Source organism: Emydura macquarii, unplaced genomic scaffold (assembly GCF_026122565.2).
Source record: "Emydura macquarii macquarii isolate MOO-44397 ecotype Brisbane River unplaced genomic scaffold, CSIRO-AGI_Emac_v2 contig_3477, whole genome shotgun sequence".
Taxonomy (NCBI): Eukaryota; Metazoa; Chordata; order Testudines; family Chelidae; genus Emydura; species Emydura macquarii.
This window is the reverse complement of record NW_027133614.1, coordinates 927,248-953,483: the sequence shown is the minus strand read 5'-3', so window position 1 is coordinate 953,483 and position 26,236 is coordinate 927,248. Positions and strand designations below refer to the sequence as shown.

General features: G+C 41.4%; 1 protein-coding gene across 1 annotated transcript in view; it reads right to left on the bottom strand.

Moving 5' to 3' along the window:
- XPR1 (xenotropic and polytropic retrovirus receptor 1) overlaps window positions 1–23,894 on the bottom strand; it is a 167,080-nt gene extending 143,186 nt beyond the window's left edge. The window contains exons 1-2 of the mRNA XM_067535217.1: window positions 23,616–23,894; window positions 15,515–15,566 (exon numbers count right to left, since the gene is read on the bottom strand). Coding sequence (XP_067391318.1) covers window positions 15,515–15,566; window positions 23,616–23,684 — 121 coding nt within the window. The 5' untranslated portion in view covers window positions 23,685–23,894. The remainder of the gene's footprint in view (window positions 1–15,514; window positions 15,567–23,615) is intronic.
- Window positions 23,895–26,236: the final 2,342 nt, after the last annotated feature.

Here is a 26,236-nt window from a genome sequence, read left to right as displayed (position 1 = left end):
CGACTGCACCACAGACATAGAAAGGAATCACCACCACTGATCAGAGAGTTAGAGTTATTTTAAATCCAAACCTGAGTTCACTGGTCTATGATCACACAAAAGGGCACCACTAATTATGATTTGTCCTCACACAACTCTGAATAAAAATTACAGAATAAAAATGTATTCTGTGAAGCATTTTCATTCATACCTGTATAAATGGTTCTTATTTGCCTGGGCACTGGGCAACCTGCTAGGATCATCCTAACTACAGCAACAGAAGACTCCAAAGTTTATGGTAATGGTAATCATCTTTCTTTAAAGCCTCCTTGCAATGGACTGGCAGCTGAACAATCTAGTTGGCATGGATTCACTTCACTTCAGCAGAGGAGAGAAGCTGGACTGTTAGGCTATAGATAAGATGGCTGTCTTAGACAGCTGCATTAGGGACAGATGATGTAGCAAAGGGAAGCATGTTTCAAGATGTCTTGAGCTTGGCAACAGTTCTCAGAGCAAGTTTCCCGTTATGGGACAGGGTGGATCCAGGGTCATCCATCTCAACCCTATTGCTCCTCTTTTCTGCTTCAAATCCACCGTTTCCCACACACAGTTTGGGACAACTTATAAAATATGTTCTGAATTACTTCTATCATTGCTTTAACAGCATACTTCTAAAATCAAATTTCGCTATTTGGGGCTTACAGTGCTATAGTCTAGAATGTAAAAAATTCCACTCCCAATAAAAATCTGTATGCCTGGGGTTATGTAACGCATGAAAAATCAATTGCATGCCATAATGCACCAATATAAATGCAATTTTCCTTTTCCCGATCCACTGATTACATCTCTTGTTAAAGTCACATAGCTAGTCAGTTTCTCATCAGGAACCACAGGCTGGCATTCAATCTCCTTGGTGATAAACTATGCTTCACCCTCTTCACAATAGAGAAAGTGAGAAACTAAACACTGGACTTTACTGGGCCCCAGCCCTACTGATATCACCTCCTACTCCCAATGTTTGTATGGATGGCTGCTGCTCACAGGATTCTCTAAAGAAGTTTAATAGCCCATCACAGTGCAGTATTTAAGACCCACTTTGCCAGCCATGTTATTGAACACAATAATGCTGCTCTGCACTCATAGTGAATTCATACATTCTGAGATAGCTGCCTACCCTATGGCTTTTGGCTACAGATACAGGATTCTGGAACATTTTCCTGACGGACAAATCACTAGCTTTTACATTATTTCTTTGAAACTATGTAATGATTAAAGCATGTTATATTGCAATGGAATTTCTTTAAGATTTAAGATCTTTTCAGCTGCATTTGTGAATCTGATAACAAAATATCATTATTCCAGGATCTGTGATTTGTACAGCATATAAGACATTAACCCAGATAATAAGAGTGGCTACAATGTCCAACAGTAACAGTGAAGCAATATAAATTAAGGTAATTTAAATTATTAAATCACTGAATTTAAAAAAATAAAAAGCATTGACTGAAGTTATATTGAGGCTTTGTAAAAGAAATATAATTTGTGCAATTGCAATTTTAGATTAAAAATAAACTATTATAAATGCTTTTTAAAAATATTGCTATTGGTAAGATCTATTATTTGACTTTTACAAAATTATTATAGGCAAAAACGCAAAACATCAGAAGTGAAAGCTTTGATCCTGCAAAACACTTAAATAGATATGTAACTTTACCCATATGAAGAGTCCAGTTGACTTCAAATGAGACTACTAAAGTCCTTAAAGTTAGGCATATGCAAAATTAAACTAAGTACAAAACAGCCACTTTAGAAATTTAAGACTGTAAAATGGGAAGAAGTTAAAGAACTAACATGTAAATAAAAGTTCTAATTTAAAAATAATTCTTATTTACCTTAAGTAACAAGAAGTCAAATTTTGACTCTATACAGTCACTGTACTCTAAATAAAAAAGGTAACATTTTCAACTATAATTGAGATGTATGCATTAACTCCTATATCAACTAACTATAAATATTCCTTTCTAAATTCACCATTACCTGGTCCTCCTTTTATCCCTCATCCTTAAGTGTACATGATACAGGGAATGAGACCAAGAGTGATTTGACTTTTACTCTGCACATGCCCTTGTTTGCTTTAAAAATACTGAATCATAAACACAGTCATCCTCATGCTCTTATCACAATCTTATTGTTATAACCAACACATGGTGTGACCTTTAAGCAGATTAATGTAACAAAACTGAAGGGGGCCGCCTCAGAGGGATAATCACAGGGGAGATCCTTTGTTCCTCCACTGTATTATGCAGACACATCAGGATTTTATGGGGTCTTAGTAAAGTGAGTTGGCCATTTTTCCAAGGCATTTTACAAGCAATTCTTATCTGGCAGAATACAATCTCATTTCAAGGATTCTGCTGCTTCCATGCCCCCAGCATGCATTTTTAAACCAAAAGAAACCAATCAAGTTTAATTCATATTGCATTATTCACTGAGGATAGCTGATCTCATCTTAATTCTTGACTGCATTATAAAAGTTCAAGTATAATGTTTTATATAAGGAATTACTAGAAACCCAAAGACTACCTCATACCAATGAGGCTACTCACGGTTAAGGTGACTATGCAATTTTTATTGTATAGGATATAAAAACCAGCTTTTTTTGTGAATTTTCTTGTATTGTTTCTTTATAGCTGCAACTAAAAAAGTGGTTTTGATTTTTGTCACTGTTGGTCCTATTAGATAGCCATTCCTTCATCAAAACACCGCTTCCATTTGTCCACCTTTGTGAAATGAGCTACATAGGGAAATGAATATTCTCTGCTCTACAACCCGCAATGCCAGCCACTAATATAAAATTTGCACATATCTGTTAAATTATAAATGTTCACTAATTTCCCTAACCACCAAAAAGAAAGTATCTTACTGTTTTTGTTTTGTTTTCTGTTGTTTTTTTTTTTTTTTTTTTTTTTAAACACAAGGAGGTGGAAGCAGAAAAAAATAGATCACAGTTTATTACTTCTGATGTAGCTATTATCCAGCACTATTAATGTATAATCCACAGCACATCTGCAACTAGACTGATAAGCAACTCGCCAGACCTGCTGGTCCCAGAAGACAATATTTTGGTTGCCATTTCATATGGGACAGTCCAGCCTATTAGATCCAACATTCACTACCGCCTACTGTACGCTAAATACAGCTCTTTGATTGTCCCAGCTTTCTCAGCTCTTAATTACTAACACCAGAGTGCTCAAAAAGGAAATGGATGTAAATGAACCATATGAAAGCAATGACCTGCCCCTTCCCCAATCTCAGACAGAGCTTTGTGCTTATACCACTTTACATACTTAAGTCTCAATAGTCAGTGACATCCAAGCTTTTCACAAGTGCATGCCTAAAAAATTGTTTTGTCCACCACCTGGTGGATTTCTGTCACTAAATTACAAGGTCTAGATCAGTGGTTCTCAAACTTCATTGCACTGTGACCTCCTTCTGACAAGAAAAATTATTACACAACCCCAGTGCACTGTTATTTTAAATAATATTTTAAAGAAAAATGCATTAAGGCCATATCTACAAAATTTAGCCACTAAATATTTTAATTCACAAGACAATCTTTATTTCCAACAGTAAAAAATAAAAATAAATATGCACCTAATGGGAGGGGTGAGCTTGTATTGATGAACACAAATCAGCCCCACTGTTAGCCACGAAGCTCCAGACTGGGGCTTCAGCCCTTTGCCACCTCCAGAGCTCCGGACTGGGGCTTCAGCCCCACCTCCAACCCCAGAGCTCCTAGCTGGGGCTTTCTGCTCTGGCTATTCCATCAAAATGGGGTCATGACCCACACTTTGAGAACCCCTGATTTAGATGATAGTAAGAAGGAAAAATTGCTGACAAATACTTATTCCCTACCCCCCATACTCCCATGGTCTTTTGAAATTCATACCTTACCCATTCCTCATTGCCGTCTAAGAAACCACACACACTTTCACTAGCAACCCATTCCTCAAGAGCAGCCCTGGGGTTAGGTACTGAAATCACTACTTCTGTAGCCTCTTAACCATTTGTCTGGGACGCAGCGAGGGAATTAGATTTGTTCCAAGTCCTATCGCATTCAGCACTGAATATTTTTATCACCATAATGTACCGGACTAAGGAATATTATAAGGCCTTCATTTATTTTAATTGCAAGAATAAATTCAAGTCAGTTTACAAAGGGGTTTGATGACATTAGTCCAGAGTTAATCAAGGATATACTGCAAATGAAGATTAAAATCTTCTCATACGAGAATGAGTTTGTGTAATTCAATAGGCATGCCCTCCAGCACTGGTATTCTCAAATGTTTGAGCCCCACACCTGTCCCTTTTCATATAGACAGTAAACATGTATATATTAAATAGATACTATAAAAGAAACCATTCGGTGCTTCTTTCCACCTCCAGCACCATTTCACTGTAACATACTCAAGAATAAAATTAATGGATGAATTAGATTATATATAAAGCTTTGACGTGTTACTACTCACCATGTCCATCAAAGTTGCAATATTTTCTAAACCCTGTACACTATTTAGCCTTCTTATGGATAGCATTCCTTGCTCACAGACTGGCAAAAGGGATGAAATTATGTCCTACTGAGATATAGGTTTATGGACTAAAAGGGCAGAGCAGCTCACTGAGACAGATGTACAATAATTTTAAAAGCAGGTTAAGTTTAAAAATCCCTGAGAATAACAAAGATCCTGGGGAAAAATATTTAGAGTGGACCCTGTCCATTCAAGCAGATAATCAGAATGAATAATTTACAGGCACGCTTTCATCTTCACTGCTGCTGAGAAGAGATGAATTCTAAGGAGCTTAGGGAGATGCCAACACATCTGCTAACCAAGTGAAATAATCAGTGGGAGTCCAAGCAACGACAGTCCGGCAACCTGTTTTACTCAGGGGAGAAAGCTGAGAGGAGACCACGGGAGAAAAGCAGCGCACTACTCGCCCAACATGAGGTCAGTATTTCATGTCTTTGTCATAGGGCACTTTTTACCTCTGAGAAAAAGCAAGGCATAATACGTGACTGTCACCACAAAACAACACGAACTGCTTCCTAAGTGTTTCCTCTCAGAGCAAAGTCATGGTGCCAATTTCTACTGACTTGTTATACTCATGGACAGGCTTACCACCAGAAGCTATGCTATCTCACAAGGCTGAGAGCTGTGAAAAGCAGAGGGAGCATCAAAGGATCAATTCATCGAGTCTGAACTATTAATTGTAAAAATATTATATGCTAATTTCTACTAATAAGGCAAATATGTATGCCAAAGAATCCCCTAGTAGTTCAAGCATTTTACTTTGCATAACATTTAGGATTGGGGGTTAATACATATAATTTGTCTGCTTTTACTGGCTCATATCCTGTATATGAAAGATTGATTTAGAATGGTCAAACATGGATATTACTCAGAAGTTGCTTGGATCAGAGAAAGGTGTACAAACAGTGTAACTTTGATAAAGGTGAAGTCTACAAGGAAAGATACTGAGAATATGTAGGGAACTGATGCAAGCCTGAAGGAAACTATGTGAACAAAAAGTAATCAGACACAGGAAGAAATGGGATATTTCAACAAGAAAAGTTAAACTATGTATATGTGAGCAAATCTTCTGGAAGAGAGAGTACAGGCCATTTGGTGTAATTCATACAGAATTCAGGGTGCAGAAATGCATAATACTGGTACTGGGCTTTTCCTAGAAAATGGGTTTTTGGGCACAGAATAACCTTGTCTCTTCTATTGCCACCCTCCAAAATAAGCAGAATGCAATAATCAGGAAGAATCAGGGAATTATAAAGGCATCAGCAAGGACAGGAAACTATTGTGGAGATAACTAAATTCAAAAGAAATTGCATGAATTTTCCCCTGGAGGTGTGTGTGGTGGGATGGGGGTTGTTTGTTTTTGCACTTTTGCAATGCATTGGTCTAGTCACTCACACCCCTGCTTTGTTCCTTAAAATCAAATTGTAAAGTGTTCATAGCTTTAAAATGGAAAAACAGATTTACACATGCAAAAGTCAGCTCAGCACAAAGTCAATTAGTGTCTCTAAAGTAGCGTCCCCACCACCAGGGTATTTGAACTAAAGGCTGAAACGCCACCCCTTAACTAACTCCATTCTGCTTGGTATCACTTTGTTCTCCAAACTTTATACATTTGTTGTGATACCTAATGAGAGCACAGACTCTCACTTCCTTTTTTTTTTTTTTTTTTTCTGGTTACTCAATACTTTAAAATTTGATTTTTAAATTAACTAGATCAGGGTGTTGAGAAGACGTTGCAGGAAGCAATCTCTAAATATGATAATTAAACTTCGTGAGCTGTAATATTTTTCTCGACACTTTTAGTATAGTATTCAAGATCAGTGTTTCTCAACCTTTTAAGTAGCAAGTACACCTAACACTTAATTTTCCACTCTGAGAAATACAATCTTTTCCCCCTTTACCTCTGGACAACTGTATTTCTCATAAAGCAGGAGAATTCTGAGTTCTGCAGTGCTGTGTGGTTGTGGCAGATCACAAACCCCCCTGCTGTTTCTCCCCTCCTTCCTCACCCCCTTCCTTGATATAGGAGCAAAGGTCAATGCCAGCCAATCACTACGGCCTGATGGTGGGGTCACCTGGTGTTCTCCTCACACAGGTGGGAACTTGTGAAGTATGAGCAGGCACTAGCGGCCCAGAGTGGATAGCAGCGCTCCCCATAGCCATCCCTAGGGGGGTGTGTGCCTGGAGCAAATCACATTGTGTGGACCCCTCTTAACATTTTTATACTGGTAACATCTGGGGCTGTCATAGTTGTCAATTTCACTGCACAACTAGAGCAGTGAAATAGACAAGTAAGCCTGCAGGTAGAGCCCAGCTCCAGGACTGGGCAAGCCACTGGGCTCTCTGCCTGGCTTTCTGGGCACCGGGCTTTGAGCCGGGGAGGGGAGCTGCCACCTGACAAGTTGCAGGCGGCTGCCAGCCCGGGAGGTGGGTGACTGCCACCTGCTCTGAGCTAGGGCGGAGGAGACTTCGGCGCAGGTTGGGACCCGGGGATGTGGGCAGGCAGCTGCTGCCCATCTTCAAGCCAGAACGTGAGAGGCTGTCTCCCGGCTCAGAGCCGGGGCACAGGTGGCAGCCACCCAGCTGTGAACACAGCTCACAGGGTACAGGAGGCTGCCGCCGGGCTCCCACTTGGGAGCTGGGACCGGGCAAGACGTGGGCAGCTGCCGTCCGGCTTCCCAAAAAGCCAGCAGTTGCTGCCCAAGCCAGCAGCTACCGTCCAATGTCCCAAAAAGCCGGTGGCTGCCACCCAGCTTCCCAGGACTGGGGCAGCTGCTGTCTACCTCCCAACTAGGAGGTGGGACTGGGCAGGAAGCTGGCGGGTGCCGTCGCCGGCCTCCCCCAGAAGCCGGTAGCTGCCGCTTGCCTCCCAGCTTCCCCAGAAGTCAGCAGCTCCCGCTTGCCTCCCTTCACTGGGTTTTTTGCTGCGTACCCCCAGGGATACACTTACCACAGGTTGAGAAACTATGTTCTAGATCAGGGGTGGCCAACCCGCAGCTCGAGAGCTGCATGCGGCTCTTTGCTTCTCTAAATGGGCTCTTTGCATGCGGCTTTGTCAATTTCACTTTTGCCTGCCTGGGTGCTTGTCAATTTCAGAGCAAAGAGTGGCAATCTGCCAGGGAAATTGACAGATCAGTGGGAATTGTCCTGGGAGGGTAAGAGAGGAGGGGAGCTTGTCAATTGAGAAGTGAAATTGACAAGTTGCCCAGGAAAATGAGGGATCAGAGCAAATTGTCAGTGGAGGGTAAGGAAAATGTGGCTCTTAGCATTACCAACAGCTATTTTTTGGCTCTTTGTCTCTGACTGGTTGACCACCCTGTTCTAGATGTACTCTCTTTGTGCATGTTGTATATATTTATATAAAGCACCAATGGAAAAGGAACAGTGTGCGTGTGTAGACTGTCAGATGGTGTAATATTCACATTGTCCCTCTTGTTAGGTGTTGGAGAGCTTTAACTTGTGTTTTAGTCTCCTGTGATGTCTTTTAAAGATCTTGTCAAAATCCTTCAGTAAAAAGGGGTAAGTGATAACCTGATACTGTTAATGTAAAAAACCAAGCAGAAGAATTTTTTTTAAATAAAATTGAGCTTCATTTTGTGTGTCAAAGAAGCAGCAAATGGCATAAAATAATTCACTTAATCTATTTTTAACTCGCTCTTGCTAAAACTGTCTCCAGTTAGATAATAGCAACAGCAAGTGCCTACATGGGACCATTTAAATTAGTGGTTCCATTCTTTTTTGTTGGAGTGGTTTTTGTGGTGGATTGACGGGAGGATATTCCCTTCTGTCCCTCTGCCCAGGTATCAACACGGTTGTCACCATATGACCATTCTTTCGCTCAATTCTCTCTCCCTTTTCTATCTGTTCTTTTCCCTTATCTTCCCCCCTTCTCCCCCTTTCTTGTTGCTCTCACTTAAAATCTCTTTTGCTATTCCTTATTTATTTTACTTTCTTGCTTCTGTTGACTTCCCTCTCACCAATAAGCTATATGCTGCTTGAGATGTGGAGGTGTGTGTGTGGTCCCATATATTGCATGTGCTCTTGGGGCTGATCTAAGTACTACAGAAAAGAAATTTAGGCTGGTGGATTATTTCCTGAACCTGCATTCATATACATGTGTGCTTCTTCTTTAGCCAGCTGGATTAGGAGCTGCTGAGACAACAGGGAAGGAAGGCGGGTAACGTTCAAGTAACAGCAGTTTTTTGAGACGGCTTTTAGTAGCAACAGAGGAAATTTAAGATGAGGTATCTCTCTTTGTCTCCATTGTTCTTATCCTCTTCCCTTATATCCTCCTGCCAAGGCAACGCTCAAGGTTGAGAAGCACTGACTTAATTACTGACATTATTTAGTATGTCCATCTGAAATGCTTAAATGGAGTTGAGGTATTATAACAAACACTGAATGTTAGGCCAAATTCTGGAGCTGGGGGAAATAGCGCCTCAACGGCATGCACAAAGACCCTTCAAAAGCAGTGTTTTCTGCCTATATTCTGGTTATAATAGCCCTGTACAGCCTGCCTATAGATGCTATTGTCAGACCAGGGAGATGGACCATGTTTACGTGCAGAATATGGCCAGAACACCCTTTCAATTCCTATCATGGAGGGGACTGCAACCTACCTGGATTTTTAAGAGCCAGAATAGCAGTAGTTTAACTTCTTCTCCCAGTAGTAGCTATCTGATGTTGGTTTTATGACAGGTGACTATATGAGATATGCACAATTCTGCAAAGTGCAGCATATTTCCCTTTTTGTTACTATTCAAACCACTGTCCAGGATAAGCACTCTACTGAAGGCCTTGTCTAAACACAGACTGTACTGGTTTAATGAAAATTATTTTTCTAATTTATTTAGTTAAACTGATGCAGACCCTGTGTGGGCACATCTAATTGGCTTTGATTTGGCTTAATACGGAAGGCTTTGTCATATTACTTGAGCTAGGATAAAGGAGTTTGAAGCGCAAGTGGTGTTCTCATCCATCCTCCCTGTTGAAGGAAAAGGCCCAGGTAGGGACCGTCGCATTGCGGAAATAAATGCGTGGTTACGCAGGTGGTGTCGGGAGAGAGGGCTTTGGATTCTTCAATCATGGGATGTTGTTCCAGGAAGAAGGATTACGAGGAATAGATGGGATTCACCTAACGAAGAGAGGGAAGAGTATCTTTGCAGACAGGCTGGCTAACCTAGTGAGGAGGGCTTTAAACTAGTTTTGACGGGGGACGGGGACCTAAGCCCGAAGGGAAGTGGGACACCACAAGGAAGCAGGAGGAGAAGGATGCAGCAGGGGAGGCCTCCTGATTCATACTGAGAAAGTAGGCCAATCGGCTAGTTATCTCAAGTGCCTATACACAAATGTAAGAAGCCTGGGAAACAAGCAGAAGGAATTGGAAGTCCTGGCACAGTCAAGAAACTATGACATGATTGAAATAACAGACTTGGTGGAGTAACTCACACAACTGAAGCACTGTCATGGATGAATATAAACTGTTCAGGAACGACAGGCAGAGGCGAAAGGGTGGAGGAGTTGCACTGTATGTAAGAGAGCTATATGATTGCTCTGAGCTCCACTATGAAACTGGAGATAAGCCAGTTGAGAGTCTCTGGGTTAAGCTTAGAAGCAAGAACAATAAGGGTGATATCGTGGTGGGTGTCTGTTACAGACCACCAGACCAGGAGGACGAGGTAGATGAGGCTTTCTTCAGTCAACTAGGAAAAGTTTCCAGTTCACAGGACCTGATTCTCATGGGGGACTTCAATCACCCTGACATCTGCTGGAAGAGCAATACAGCAGAGCACAAACAATCCAGGAAGTTTTTGGATAGTGTTGCAGACAACTTCCTGGTGCAAGTGCTGGAGCAACCAACTAGGGGCCATGCTCCTCTTGAACTGCTGCTCACAAACAGGGAAGATTTGGTAGGGGAAGTAGAAGTGGGTGGCAACCTAGGCAGCAGTGACCATGAGATGGTCGAGTTCAGGATCCTGAAAAAAGAAAGAAAGGAGAACAGCACGATACGGACCATGGACTTCAGAAAAGCAGACTGACTCCCTCAGGGAGCTGATGGGCAGGATCCCCTGGGAGGCTAATATGAGGGGGAAAGGAATCCAAGACAGCTGGCTGTATTTTAAAGAAACCTTATTGAGGGCACAAGAAGAAACCATCCCGATGTGCAGAAAGAATAGCAAATATGGAAGGCGTCCAGTCTTTGTCGAACTTAAACACAAAAAAGAAGCTTACAAGAAGTGGAAGCTTGGTCTGATGACTAGGGAAGATTATAAAAACACTGCTCAAACATGCAGGAATGAAATCAGGAAGGCCAAAGCACAATTGGAGTTGCAGCTAGCAAGGGACGTGAAGGGAACGAGAAGGGTTTCTACAGGTATGTTACCAACAAGAGGAAGACTAGGGAAAGTGTGGGCCCCTTACCTAGTGACAGAGGATGTGGAGAAAGCTGAGGTACTCAATGCCTTTTTTGCCTCTGTCTTACAGACAAGGTCAGCTCCCAGACTACTGCACTGGGCGGCACAGAATGGGAAGGAGGTGAACATCCCTCAGTGCTGAAGGAACAGGTCCAAGACTATTTAGAAAGATTGAACATACACAAGTCCATGGGGCCAGATGCAATGCACCCGAGGGTGCTGAGGGAGTTGGCTGATGTGATTTCAGAGCCATTGGCTATTATCTCTGAAAGCTCGTGGCAACTGGGGGAGGTCCATGATGACTGGAAAAAAGCAAATATAGTGCCAATATTCAAGAAAAGGAGGAAAGAGGACCCAGGGAACTACAGACCAGTTAGCCTCACCTCAATCCCTGGAAAAATCATAGAGCAGGTCCTCAAGGAATCCATTTTAAGGCACTTGGAAGAGAGGAAGGCGATCAGGAACAGTCAACATGGATTCACCAAGGGCAAGTCATGCCTGACCAACCTGATTGCTTTCTATGAAGAGGTGACGGGCTCTGTGGATGTGGGGAAAGCGGTGGACGTGATATACCTTGACTTTAGCAAAGCTTTTCATACAGTCTCCCACAGTATTCTTATCAGCAAGTTAAAGTAGTATGGGTTGGATGAATGGACTATAAAATGGACAGAGAACTGGCTAGAGCATAGGGCTCAACGAGTAGTGATCAATGGCTCCATGTCTACCTGGCAGCCGGTCACAAGCAGAGTGCCCCAGGGGTCGGTGCCGGGGCCGGTTTTGTTCAACATCTTCATTAATGATCTGTCGGATGGGATAGATTGCACTCTCAGTAAGTTTGCAGATGACACTAAGATGGGGGGAGTGGTAGATACCCTGGAAGGTAGGGATAGGATACAGAAGGACCTAAACAAACTAGAGGATTGGTCCAAAAGAAATCTGATGAGGTTCAACAAGGACAAGTGTAGAGTCCTGCACTTAGGACGGAAGAATCCCATGCACAGCTACAGACTGGGGACTGACGAGCTAGGCAGCAGTTCTGCAGAAAAGGACTTGGGGGTTACAGTGGATAAGAAGCTGGATATGAGTCAGCAGTGTGCCCTGGTTGCCAAGAAAGCTAACAGCATATTGGGCTGCATTAGTAGGAGCATTGCCAGCAGATCGAGGGAAGTGATTATTCCCCTCTATTCGGCATTGGTGAGGCCGCATATGGAGTATTGTGTCCAGTTATGGGCCCCCCACTACAAAAAGGATGTGGACAAGTTGGAGAGAGTCCAGCGGAGGGCAACAAAAATGATTAGGGGACTGGAGCACAAGACGTATGAGGAGAGGCTGAGGGAACTAGGCTTGTTTAGTCTGCAGATGAGAAGAATGAGGGGGGATTTGATAGCAGCCTTTAACTACCTGAAAGGGGGTTCCAGGGAGGATGGAGCTAGGCTGTTCTCAGTGGTGGCAGATGAGAGAACAAGGAGCAACGGTCTCAAATTGCAGTGGGGGAGATCTATGTTGGACATTAGGAAAAAGTTTTTCACTAGGAGGGTGGTGAAGCACTGGAATGGGTTACCTAGAGAGGTGGTGGAATCTCCATCTTTAGAGGTTTTTAAACTGTGGCTTGACAAAACCCTCACTGGGATTATTTAGCTGAGGTTAGTCCTGCTTTGAGCAGGGGGTTGGACTAGATGACCTCCTGAGGTCCATTCCAACTATATGATTCTATATTCTAGGAGGAGATAGACTAAGGAATCAGAGACTCAAGGAATATTTCCTTTTTTAAGTTCTGAGTTTCTCCTGCTCTGTTACAAGTGCAGGGAAGTATTAGCATACAACTCTTTCTTAAATTGCTGCTCCAGACTGCTGTAGATATCATTTGGCAAAGGGTTGCATGGGTAATACGTGCTTCGTTTCACCTCCAGAACACCCCCAGTAAATAACTGGACAATGTAAAGTCTCAAAGATCTGCTCAGGCTAAGCACAACTCAAAAAAAAAAAATCTAATATAAACAGTTCTTAACAGCCTTATACCCGGGACTACCTCTTTACACAGTTCAGACATGGACAAATAATGTTAACTTCTAAATAGCACTTAAAGAATTTAAACGCTTTGCAGTCTTACTATTATCAAGGAAATTAAAAATATACAGCGGGGACAAGCCTGAGATCTGACCATCTGATCAGTTTCCTCACACTGTCTCATCAATATGCCTGAACCATGACTCAGAAATTAGCTGACATGTCCTGACCACTCAATTCTTGGTCTCTCTGATACACAGGCCACTGAACAGCCATCAGATAGCGAGTTTGTAAGGACATCGGCTAGATGTGAGCCAGTGACCTAGAGATGGAAGGCAATAAATACACCATTGTTACCCCATAAGCCATCAAGTCCCCACACATTCCACTTACATTGGACTTCCACCAGTGTCAGGAAACCATCTTTAAAACACAGATTAAAAGTAATGTGCATACTCAGTATGGACTACTAGGCAACACTGTGCCAAACTAGCATCAAATCAATTTTCTGGATTAGGGAGTCTACGAAGTATTTTGGACTATTTTAAAACAGTTTTGCACACTAGATAAAAACAGGATACATACTGGGAATTTCATTTGCCAATGTCTACGTAAAATCATTTATTCAGTTTCAAAAATAATCCATATATTCCACCTGGTGGTTGGACTGTAGCCATTCAGCAATGGATATCCACTTCTGGGGTCTGGCATTTTACAGAAAAAGTATGTTTGTTTTAACAAAATTAGTAGGCTGGGACAAATAAGTAGTCAGGTGCCAAGTCTAAGAATTCTACCTGTCTGAGCACTGGTCCAAAGATAATTCCATCCAATCAACAGGCACCAAAGAAGCTTCTATTGGTTTAGACTGTTCCATTGAGAAGTGTAATCAAGACCTGTCCAAACTACACACAGAGATAATTTACTTACTATTAATGTTCTTCCTTTCAAAAATTATTCTCATGAATCAAAGAACAGGTAAGTTAACATCTTTGAAGTTTAGTTTAACCTGCAGGAATCAAGAAGCTAAAATTCTCCATCAGTTACACTAAACACGTAATTAGAAACTCTCTCTATTTGCAGCTATTTAGTGTACTACCTGGTAAAGTCCAAGGAAATACAAAGAGTTAATGGGCAGCAATGTAGGAGTATACTTGTGGAGAGAGAAAGAATGGAAAAAATACATTTAATACTTGATATTTTTTCATTGCTGCCTTTCCCACAACAGAAGAATAGGTAAATTAGTTCTGTAGAATGATAAGGAAAGATACCTGGGAGCTCTGATTTTCAAGAAAAGCAGAAAATTCAAAGATCTTCTGCAAAGATTAACTAATAGTTATCTCATACCTAGTCTTCTGGGAGAGAAGAGAATGGAAAAAATTAATCTTAGAGTAATGAATAATGCACAGCGGTGACCGAAGTTTCAGTGTACTCTAGGAAAGCGACCAACCAGTTGTTAGCAATGCCCCACTCTTCCTTCAACTGGTAGTGAAAACAGTTTAACTGCAATCATAGATGGACAGAACTGTTTATCATCATCACAGAAAACTTGACTGAGATTAACCAACTGACCATGTTAGCAGCAACAGGTCATTTTCCTGGTTTACATATACCTAAAGAGGTGAATAAAGTCACAAACTGTATTAAAACAGGGATTATTATAGAGGTGCCACTATATTTAATGATGCATTTAGGTGACTAAAACTGAAGCAATATCGAAGGTGAGAATGTAAGAGGCAAAAAGTTACAAGGGTGGCAACAAAAAGTAGAGGCCGGACCAGTTTAAAGATTAGGAATATTTTGCAGCTCTCTTAGAAAGGAGGTGAAAGATAAATGTAATGAGTTTTGTCAAGAAAATTAGTTTTATGGGTAATCACTTGATTAACAAGCCTACTCAAATAATGCAACAAGTTTGAAGCTGATGATGTTATGTAAAAAATCCTATCGAGGGAACTCAATGTCAGTGAATAGATACAAACATCTTAGTAAGAAAAATATTACAATAATTCTACATTTATACAAAGAAGAAAAGCATCCCAGCTGAACACAGGATAAAAGTTAGAGGCTCTCACTTGAGCTTCAGGGCATAAACTGACCAATAGCTGGGATCAGGAAATAATTATCCCGAAGTGCAATATTGCAGAAATTAGACAGAAAATAGCTATAAAGCTTCCACCTTCCTTTCCAGCATTTTGTATTGTATTAGCCACTTTTGGGGATTGGAATAATCATACCAGAACAAAATACTATTTTCAACTCATGAAGTGGTCACTTCCACCATTGAATGGCCTTATACACAAAAAGAAAATAGTTGTTACAAACTTCAGATTATATAAATACCCTTTTGCTGTTCTAATGATTCAGTACAAAAGGCTTTAGAGATCTGGAAAAGCAGAATTTTCTGCAGCCAAGATCTTGCTTCCCCTTTGGTCTATTAAGCCTGTCAGCAGACAGTAAAAGGGAAGCTGTGTTTGGTAATCAGCATCCAGCTGCTAATGCAAGTATGATTCAGGGTCACAACTTGCTTACCTTCTATAGAAGGAGCCTGGTCCTGAGCTGCATACAGCATCTCCTTGAAAGCCTGTAGCAAACAAAAAAAAATTTTTTTTTAAATCAGTCAGCACAAAAAATTTAAGTCACTCTGATAAACGTGTTTGAAAATGAGAGCAATTAAAGTCCTTTTAATTCCTCAAGACTGACATATAAAGCTATGGAATGTGAAGTCAGTGCAATTATACTTTATTCCAGACAACAAAGGAAACACACAAACTCCGTGTTTACTGACAGCTTGGCCTAAAAGCTGTTACCTTGCTGTCTAAAAGACTACTCTGACAGCATGCTAAATATTCCCTTTCGGAAAAATATTTCCTATTAGGTAGGATAGGATTTTACTACAGAGAAACATGGCAATTCCAGAGCTTTGGTGTGACATAACAGGAATCTGTCACGGCAAAGGAAGAAAGAGCCTCGGGGACTGCTGATCAGTGTTGTGAAGTACTGAAAAATATATCCTTTTCTTTAAAAGTGAAGGCAACATGACAAAAGAAATCAGCAGAATCACTAGTTTCCCTTTTAGTCTTCTCTTTAAGTGGAGACTAAAAGAGGACAACATTAATCCAGACAAGGATTGTTAATCAGAACTCTGGAACCATAGTGTCTCATTCTCCAGTGTTCAAGGACCAAATAGCTCAGGAAGTCCAGTACACTAGTTTTCTAGTAGAGAAAGCAGTTTCAAAAATCAAAGTAGCAGAAGTCACAGTTTAAAGATACACAGCTTACTTGATGGCAATCCATTCAACTGCTACATGCACAACCAGGGTTCAAGAATGGTATTCAGTCATCCCAAAAGTGATGTGTTCCAGGCCTACAGTCAGTGTGTCAGTTGTAATACTTTTTATATGATGCTTTTCAGCTAGTTACTGAAGCAATACCAACAATTCAAGAGTGGATCTTATGATCTACACTCCCGGTTACTACACAAGTGCAAATAAGTACAGGATGAATTGTGATCGGTTGCTGAAAGATGTAATGGTGATGCCTAAACTAGTCATGCTGGGGCCAAAAGCAGCAAGGGCAGGCGTATTATCCATTGCAATGATAATTCAGCCCCACTGCGTAAGTTAAGGCAAACAATAACTACCACATACAGTGCATGTTGAATGTGCAAGTGATTGAGATACAGTTGCTGTGCAAACCATAACTGAATTTTCAGATTTATGAACCTATCTAAACCATCAAAGAGACCTGCATTGTCTGGTTCCATTTTAGGGTATTTGAAGTGTCCAGCCTGTCCCTTTCCTGAGATCATCAATCCTGAGACCATGCTCTACAAACCTATTTCCTGCAACTAACAAGATGAGAAACCCAACCTTTGAGCCCCACTCCAATTCTCCAAGGTCCAGACACTGCAGCATTATTAGCAAATACTACAAGGAAAAAAGCAAACTGAGCAATTAGAGAGCAAATCAAAAGAACTGTGGTAACATGGTGGTTATAATCTTGCAAAATAAATACAAAGTCTAAAGGACACAACTTTATTTCAGGGCACCACAGATAGCAAGTTAAACAGACAGTTTTAGCCATTTTCCAAAGATCTAATTCCTGAATCCACACAGAGGTCTCAGCATGGGTCACTTGCATAACTGTGTTTTCCTATTTAAGACACTGTTTCCTGATCTTCTTGATGTCAGCCATAGCCTTCTTTCCTTCCCACTCAACTGTTTTATTTTTTAAAACATTTTCCTCAAATACCTGGCATACGAGTCTGCTTCTTCATGTGACTTGCTAGTCAGTTGCATATGACCTGGGTTCCATAGTCTATCAAGTGGCAAAAGTGTGCTTGTTTTTCCTCCTATTAATCTTTGCCTAGCTATAACTTTTTCCATGCACTAATATTCACACAGCCAGGAGAAATATAAAGCAGAAGAAAAAAGACTAGTTGAAATCTCCTTCTTGCTTCCCTAATCCCCTAAGAAGCATATAAACAATCAGGAGAAAGGCAATTCTCCACTATTCTGAAACATGATATATTGGATCACCACAATGTTGGTCATATGAGTATTTAAACAGTTAGTAAACCTCTCTCCTCTGAAAATAGTATCTAAAAAAGGAAGACCAACTTTTAAGAAATGTGAGCCAAATAATGATTTACAGTCTAGTAAGATCTCCAACTTCATTCTAGTTTCTCCAAAGCAAACTAGTACACTAAATTCATTAATTTGCAATGAATGAGAGACTCAATGCAGATTACGAGTAACGAAACAAATGTAAACAAAATAAACCTTGCTACAGCAATATGAAGTCTTCTCTGATAATCCAGGCAGTGGGTCAGTATTACAGATTAACAATTGGAGACCCTACTGTATCTTTTCTCTTAGGCCTTTTCCACACACTAAAATTGTACCAATAAAACTCAGTCAGTTTAAAAGATGATGAAGTTAAACCAGTGCAAGCCCCTGATGTGAATACTCAAATTTGTCTGAATGCCTTATTGCCATTTAGCTTGAGTTGATTTCTTACCAATTTAAGATCATTCAATAAAAGGCACAAACCCTCCAAAGTTGGACATCTCTACTTTTTTCTTCTTGAGCATATCAAATTGAGGTCCCAGGCTGGTCAGATCTGCCATGGTAAGAACTTAAACTAAGTTGGATATGAAAGAACAGTGACTACGAAACACTATTAACCTTTAAAGAGGCCAATATGGCTTCAAGCTCTTGAATGACCTAAAAATCAATCAATCTTACAAAAAGCAGAAACATGGACAGACCACAAAGGATGAGTACAGAAGAATACCACAGGCATTTAGGGACGAAATCAGAAAGGCTAAGGTGCAAATTGAGTTACTCCTAGCAAGAAACATCAATGACAATAAGAGGTTCTGTAAATACATACATTAGGAGCAAAAGAAAGACAAAGCAAAGTACATATCCGCTACTTAGTGAGGAAGGAGAGCTAAGAACATGATATCAAGAAGATAGCTAACATGCTTAATGCCTATTTTGTTTCAGTCTTCGCTGAAAAGGTTAACAGTGACCAGATAATTAACACAATTAATAGTAACAACAAGAGGGAAGGAACACAAGCCAAAATAGGGAGAGAACAGGTTGAATAATATTTAGATAAATTAGATGTATCCAAATCATCAGCAGGGTGGACCTGATGAAATTCATCCAAGGGCACATAAGGAACTAGCTGAAGCAGTCTCAGAACCATTAGCAATCATCTTTGAGAACTCATGGAGGGCCGGTGAGGTTCCAGAGGACTGGAGAAGCACAAACATAGTATCGATCTTTTAAAAGGGGAACAAAAAGGACCTAACGAATTATAGACCAGTCAGCCTAACTTCAACATCTGGAAAGATACTGGAACAAATGATTAAACAATAAATTTGTAAGCACCTAGAGGATAATAGGGTAATAAATAATAGCCAGCATGGATTTGTCATGAACAAATCATGCCAAACCAACCTAATTTTCTTCTCTGACAGGGTTACTGGCCTAGTGGATAAGGAGGGAGCAGTAGACATGATACATCTTAATTTTAGTAAGGCTTTTGGCAGTTTTACGTGACATTCTCATAAGCAAACTAAGAAAATGAAATTTAGATTAAATTATTAGGTGGGTGCATAATTAGTTGAAGACTATACTCAAAAAAGAGTAGCTATTAATGGTTCGCTGTCAAACTGGGGGATGCATCTTGAGGGGTCTTGCAGAGATCTGGTCCTGGTCTAGAACTATTCAATATTTTCATTAATGGATACTGGAGTGGAGAGTATGTTTATAACACTTGCAGATGACATTAAACTGGGAGGGGAAACTAGTAGTCAAGAGCATGGCATTAGAATTCAAAATAATTTTGACAAACCAGAGAATTGATCTGAAATCAACATGATGAAATTCAATAAAGACAAGCGCAAAGTACTACACATTTAGGAAGCGAAAAAAAAAACAAATTAACAACTACAAAATGGAGAATAACTGATCATGCAGTAGCACTGCTGAAAATAATCTGGGAGTTATAGTGGCCCATAAACTGAATACAAGTCAACAATTTTATGCAGTTGCAAAAAAGGTTAATTTGTTCTAGAGTTCCAGGAGTGTCATATCTAAGACAAGGGAGGTTATTGTCCCACTCTACTTGGCACTGGTGAGACCCCAGCCAGCGTTCTGCATCTAGTTCTGGGTGCCACACTGTAGGAAAGATGTGGACAAACTGGAGAGTGTCCAGAGCAACAAAAATGATAAAAGGTGTAGAAAACCTGACCTATAAGGAAAGAAAAGATAACTGAGGGGCAACCTGATAATAGTCTTCAAATAAGTTAAAATGTTGTGTTATATATGTTATATTGGCTGTTATAAAGTGGACAGTTATCAATTGTTCTCCACGTCCAATGAAGGTAGGACAAAAAGTAATTAGCTTAATCTACAGAAACGGAGATTTTAGGTCAGATATTAGGCATTTTTTTTCCACCTGCGAGGGTAGTTAAGCACTGGAATAGACTTCCAAGGGAGGCTGTGGCACCTACATCACTGGAGGCTTTTGGGAACAGGTTAGACAAGCACCAGTCAGGGAAATTTTAGGTTTACTTGGTCCTCCCACAGTGCAGGGGGCTGGACTATGTCCCTTAAGGTCCCTTTCAGCCCTATATTTCTATGAAGCCCCATTCAGGATTCATCTTCCTTTTCTGTTTCTAATACCTCTTCTAGAAAACATCTACTAGAGGCAAGATGCAACATTAATCTGATATTTTTTTAGAATACAAATCTCCACTTGAAATTTTTAGCCACCACTTGGTTACATAATTTCATTGCCCAGTGAACTGGCAACTTTGTTCTCATCAATCTAAACCTAAGGCATTTTTAGTAAGATCATCATTAACTCATATTCAGATGTAAGGACTAATTCCTTTGGAACAGGAGAATGAAGAGAAGACGTAGAATTGGTCAAATCAGAAGACATTAATATTACTCTGCTACCCCACTTCCAGTTGTTTCAGCTTCTGTGAGCTGAACTAAGACAAATAGATGATTTTTGAGCTATTTTCCTTTCAAAAATGGTTCTCATTAATGTATTTCTACTGTATATATTTAAGATGTGAAGTCCCCCAGAAAACACAAAAGCTCAAGTAGTAGAGAATTTTTATTTATTTATTTATTTTTTAAGATCAGCCATTACCAGTTCAGAAGTTGTTGCTGGTCATGGGTCTCCTAAAGCTCCCTGGTGTCTATCACACATTTCAAGTTGTGGAGGAATCAGACATATCACTGGCAGTAACAACTGTTACTGAATTGTACTAAAAACAATTGTACCAGTGTATGCACCTGGGGGCGCGGGGGGGGGGGGGGGGGTTTGCTGACGAAGTGGGTTGCAGCCCACGAAAGCTTACGCCCGCAGAAATTTGTTAGTCTTTAGGGTGCTACAGGACTCTGTTTTGAACGTTGTGATAGCTAATATAAGAATGTTCCGAAGACACAGATATACTACAAAATAATGGTAAAAGAAAGACACTCTAAACTTGGAATGAATGAAAATGCAAAATTTGTTTGGACATAAAAAAATAAAAGTTCCAACAAATATCATAGATGGCACTAAAAAACAAGTGTAAAATAGGCTATAGTATCACTGGGTGTGAAAACACAAGCATCTGAATGAGAAAAGATGTCATACTATGATATTAACATTTATTCACTCTCTAGTGTCTTGCCAAAAAACTGGGGAAGATGCACATAAGGGGGTAGCTTCACTACTTGCTTACCAGTCTGACCTGAAATGTATATGAAGAACAAAAGTAGATTTTTAAGTAGTGGTCAGTATGAGCACTAACGCATTAGTAATTTATTCCTGCAAAGTTCTGAGTAACAAAGGATGTTAGCGTTCAAAAGACTACATACCAAATACTGCCATAGATATCTATGCAAAAATCCAACTGATAACTAGATTTGCACGCACAAATCCCACCGGAAGAATTTAGTCCATTTTTGGCTTCTTTTGCAAATATTATGCTGGATGTTAATTTTATGAGTTTCTTGCTACTTGGTTAAAATAGATTTCAAGAAACCCTGAGGACTTATGTATATTGCAGAGCATTATTTCATGTGTATTCTAACCTTTAAGGTTTAAGAAGATTTAAATATTGAACTGATTAAAGAGATGTCAAATACTATCTATCTTATTTTTCTGTCCTTTCTGCATACCCTTTCCCATTTGTTCTTTAAAAAACAAAATTCTATATCCCAATTTAGGATTAATCAATAGATCATTTTATTGCTGTCTTCCAAAGTCTTTTATTCTCTCACATAATAGATGTAATAAAATCTGAAAAAAATTAAAAGCTATTTTTCTGCAAATAATCCATGATTAATTACCTTGTGTGAATTGTGTTCATGAAAATTAAGAGTCTGCAATTTACGTGGTTAAAAATCAAGCATGAAGCAGGCAACTGCAAAGCAAATTTCCCCAGGCCTAACAAGCCTTAAAAATATTAAGCTACTGTTGCTATAAAAACCATAATGTTCTCAGCCACTCAGGTGGATTTTTATAGTCACCACAGCTGTTTCTTCAGTTCTGATCATTAGGAGCCATGCTTCACTGAGAGGCAACTCTGAACCAAAGAGTTCATCTATTCCATGCCTCCGCATGCAGAGAACTGACAGTGGTGCTGAAAATCGATTGCTCACAAGAAGCTGTAAAACCACCACCAAATTTAGTAAGAATCATAATCTGGGCACTCGCCAGGGTCACAAAACTGAAAGAATATTAAACAATACAGTATTACACATAACTCTATATTACAATTCCACAGCCTTTATATTCCTGATTTATGTAAAGTTACCATAAATGGAAACTACAAGGAAGAAATAATTCTCAGCCTCTCACATACCATTAATCACATATATTATCACTGGTTTCTCCTAATAATCCTCACTAACCTGTTTATTCCCCAAGCTCCTAAACCCAACTCATCTGCTATCAGAACGGTTATATACAAAAATCCAGTGCTGATCTTTAATGTTACAGCTACCACTTCAAGTTACTTTTGCCCACGCTCCACGGGTGGCATGAGCTGCAGTCTCATTCTTACAATCTATCTAGGTGTATGAACATACTGACTTTACACTGTGATCCTGTTGAGCATATAAACAGAAACCGCTGGATGCTAGATATTATTGGTGAACCAAAAAATACTATCTCAGATCCAAGTGTTTATATGGCAAATTATCAATATTTATTTAATACAACTCTTAGAACTCATCGGTATTTTTCTGGCCACTGTCCTTAACTCAAATATATGCAACCATACACATAGCAATGTTTGTTTGTTTTTTCATGTATTAGTGCCATATAAATGCTTAGTTACCTAAATGGTCACACCAGCTATTTGTTTCTTCCAAGCCTTAAAAAGCAAAAAAAAAAAAAAAAAAAAAAAAAAAAAAAAAATTTACAGTCCAAGTTCAAAAATTAGGAATAAAAGCTACCCCAGCAGAAATATTTTAATTATTTTGCATAAATTTGGAAACAGACGTCTTTCAGAGCTTGCTTCTAAGCTATCTGCAGGTCGTTTCAATCCAATTAGACAGCCTCTGGCCAGACATTTACCTCACTGATCAGGTCTGGGGTGAACAGCGAGCGATGGGAGTGATAGAAAGAGAGATGACTTGAGAGGTGCTAAAAGGAAATGACTGATAGGAGGCCGATCAGGAGATAATTCCAGCTGGGGACGGGAGTTGAAGGGACGAGAGAGGCGCGTCCTCTGGGCTGGGAGAACCCAGAAGCAGAGGGCATGACACGGGGTGCTAGGGGAGAGCCCCGCAAAGGAGATGCTGGGTTGGGGCTCCTCTGCGAAAGTCCTGGCAACAGGGGACACGGTGTCTGCGATGCCTCGCTAATGGAGCGCTGGGGGGTTGCTCCGGTGAAAGCTCCCTGGGGGTAGGCTATGGAATAAGGAGCCGCTGCTAATCGGAAGGGAGAGACCGGGACCCTCCCTCGGGCACACCGGCAGCCGGGGATTATTACACGGCCGGCCGGCAGCCCCAGGCACCGCGCCGGTAAACCCAGCCCCGCAGGAGCCGAGCTCCACCCCACGGCAGCGCTGTCCCCAGCCCGGCCCGGCCCGGCCCGACCCGCCTACCTCATACTGGATGTACTGCTTCCGCCATTCGGGCGTGATGTGCGCCGAGAGGTGCTCGGCGAACTTCATCCTGCCGCCCCTGCCCGGCCGCCGCGCTCACTCGGCTGCCCCGGAGCCGGCTCCACGGGACCCTGCGGTGGCTGGTGTTAGCGGGCCGGTGCTGCTGCCCCCGCCGCCGCACATGGGCCCCCCCGCTCCCGCCACCCGCGCTGCGTCCCCCCGGCCCGGCCCGGCTCGGCTCGGGTCTCCTCAGCGCTGCCTCGCCACCCACTGCGGCCCCGCCGCCTCCGCCGCCATTTTTCTTTCTCTCCTCGCTCACCCTACCCCCCCCTCCCGCCGGCAGGACGTCATCGCCATGGTAACCGCCGCCCACCGCCTCCGCCGCAGCGCGGAGACCGGCTGAGGGCGGGGCCTATGGCTAGAGGGCGGGGCCAGAGTAACAGCGAGCCCCGCCCCCGCCCTGACGCTTTGATCCAAACGCTGTTTGAAAGACCTTCAGCGCCGCCCACGTGAAATGCCGCAGGGCGCTGCTGTGTTCGGCGGGGGGAGGAGGGGAACAATAGTATCATACAGGGAGCGCTGCCGGGAGGCGAAGAGGGGCTGCCCGGTCCAAGCCGCCCTGGGAAGGACACCCAGCGCCCAAGGGGAGGGGGGGGGGAGGTGCTTCAGGGGAGGAGGTTGGGGTGGCACCGGCTCGGACTGCGCTCGCTAGCACCAGACTGGGTCACACACACAGAGGGGGCACCTATGGCAATTTCCTGTAATCACTAGTTGATCAATAATTGTTGAATTAAGTTTAAGTAGGTTTAGATCCATTGTATTAAGTGAGTGGTTTATTATGTACTGTTGGCTGGGATTATATGTAACCTCTCTCCCAGGTGCAGATGGGATGTGAATCCTGGGAAATGTTATAAGCTTCAAAGGCTTGTACTGCACACTGTGCCAGACAAGACTGGATGTTTGGAAGAAACGTATCAAGTGGTTTACCTGGGGAATCTCTCAGGGAAGGAGAATGCAAATTCCTCCCTACTTCACCCCCCTCGTTATGCAAAAACCCAGCCTTTTGAAGCTATGCCTTGAGGGGGCCACTGTCTACTAATTACCTGTTCCCAAAATCTCAAGTTCAAAGGCCCGAACTATATAAAGGAAAGACTAACCTATTCAAAGTTTGCTAGTTCTTAGCTAGGCTCTTAGGAACTTATAACCACAGAAAAACTCCTTGGTGGGGTTTGAAGAACTGACTCTGATCAGACCCCTTGTTGGAGGTGAGGAGCGATCTCTTATAAGCTTATTAGCATAAGTGTACATTCTTTTATTGTTTTTAATATTTTTTTTTCTGAAATGCTTTCATCTTAAGAGTAAATGTGCTTGCTTATGAATTGCTGTGTAGTAACTTGTGCCTGCTGGCAATTACAGCTTTAATAGCCTTTGAAGAGAAAGGAAAGTAAGGACCTTGACCTATTTCTATGGTCTGGCTTGCTAAGAATATCACAGTATAGGAAGGGAACTGTGCAGTCTGGAAAAAAGCTCTGGTCAGAAGGGGGGGAAAGGAGGGGAAGAAGGAGAGAGAGAAATGCAGGTCTCTGACCAAAAAAGGTGGTGACTGATGACCCTAGAGTAGGTATCCTCTAGGGACAACTAAAAGGGGAATACTGGTGCTATTGCCATGAACTGTGACAAAAATGACAAATTAAACCTCCTACATCTAAATGTGATTTTCTTTTACCTGAAGAATATTAACTTGCTACAATCATATGTAAAAAATAAACATTTCCTCCTAGTAAGTGTACATGCATAGTGATTAAGGAATTTTTTTTGTCAAGAGAAGAAAGCAGTACAAAGAGTATTTTGCATAGGCTCTGTTGGTTAACTGAACAGCTAATAGTTCTCTACTAACATGGAAAACTTCAGTCGTAAGTCAGCTTTTACTGTAAAATACAGTATACTTTGGAGAGGCAGTTTGTACTGTACTTATAGCAATAGTTAAAGGCCATCTTTGCTCCAAAGTTTATTTCCTCCTCACTCACTCTGGAATCTTCAGCAAGTCATTTAGCCTCTCTATTCCTTACCAATTTTATAGGGTGTTGCAAGACTTAATTAACAGTTGTAAAGTTCTTTAAAGCCTTGAGTGAAAGGTTCTGTGTAAATGCTGAAATTATAAGCATATTATTGAACATACCTGAGTAATCTGTATTTTACAGTAACAAACCCACATCCTGGAGCATTATTGAATTCTTTTACAATGATTAGCAGAAAAATACTTTTATCTTCTGATTTCTTTTCATGTTTTTCAGGCAAGATGCTGCCCTCTCTCTGGCCCTAATTCTTCCTATCGGAGATGAGCTAGGCACTAGAACAGGGAGCTGTGTGCCACCATTTGTGCCTCCCTATATTCTCAGCCTAGCCCCAAAGTTAGTTACAGCAGCCTCAGGATGTCTCTAACTTAAGTTCTGAGTGCAGCAGCTCCCTATGGGTTGGGCTCCCAGGCCACCCAGCATTTGGCAAGTAGGCTGACTACTTTAGCAGGACAAAGACTAGACTGCAAGTGCCGAGCAGATTAGCTCTAGACCCTCTTCACTCTGTCACTTCCAGTCTCTCAGAAGGAGACCCCAGTGGGGTGA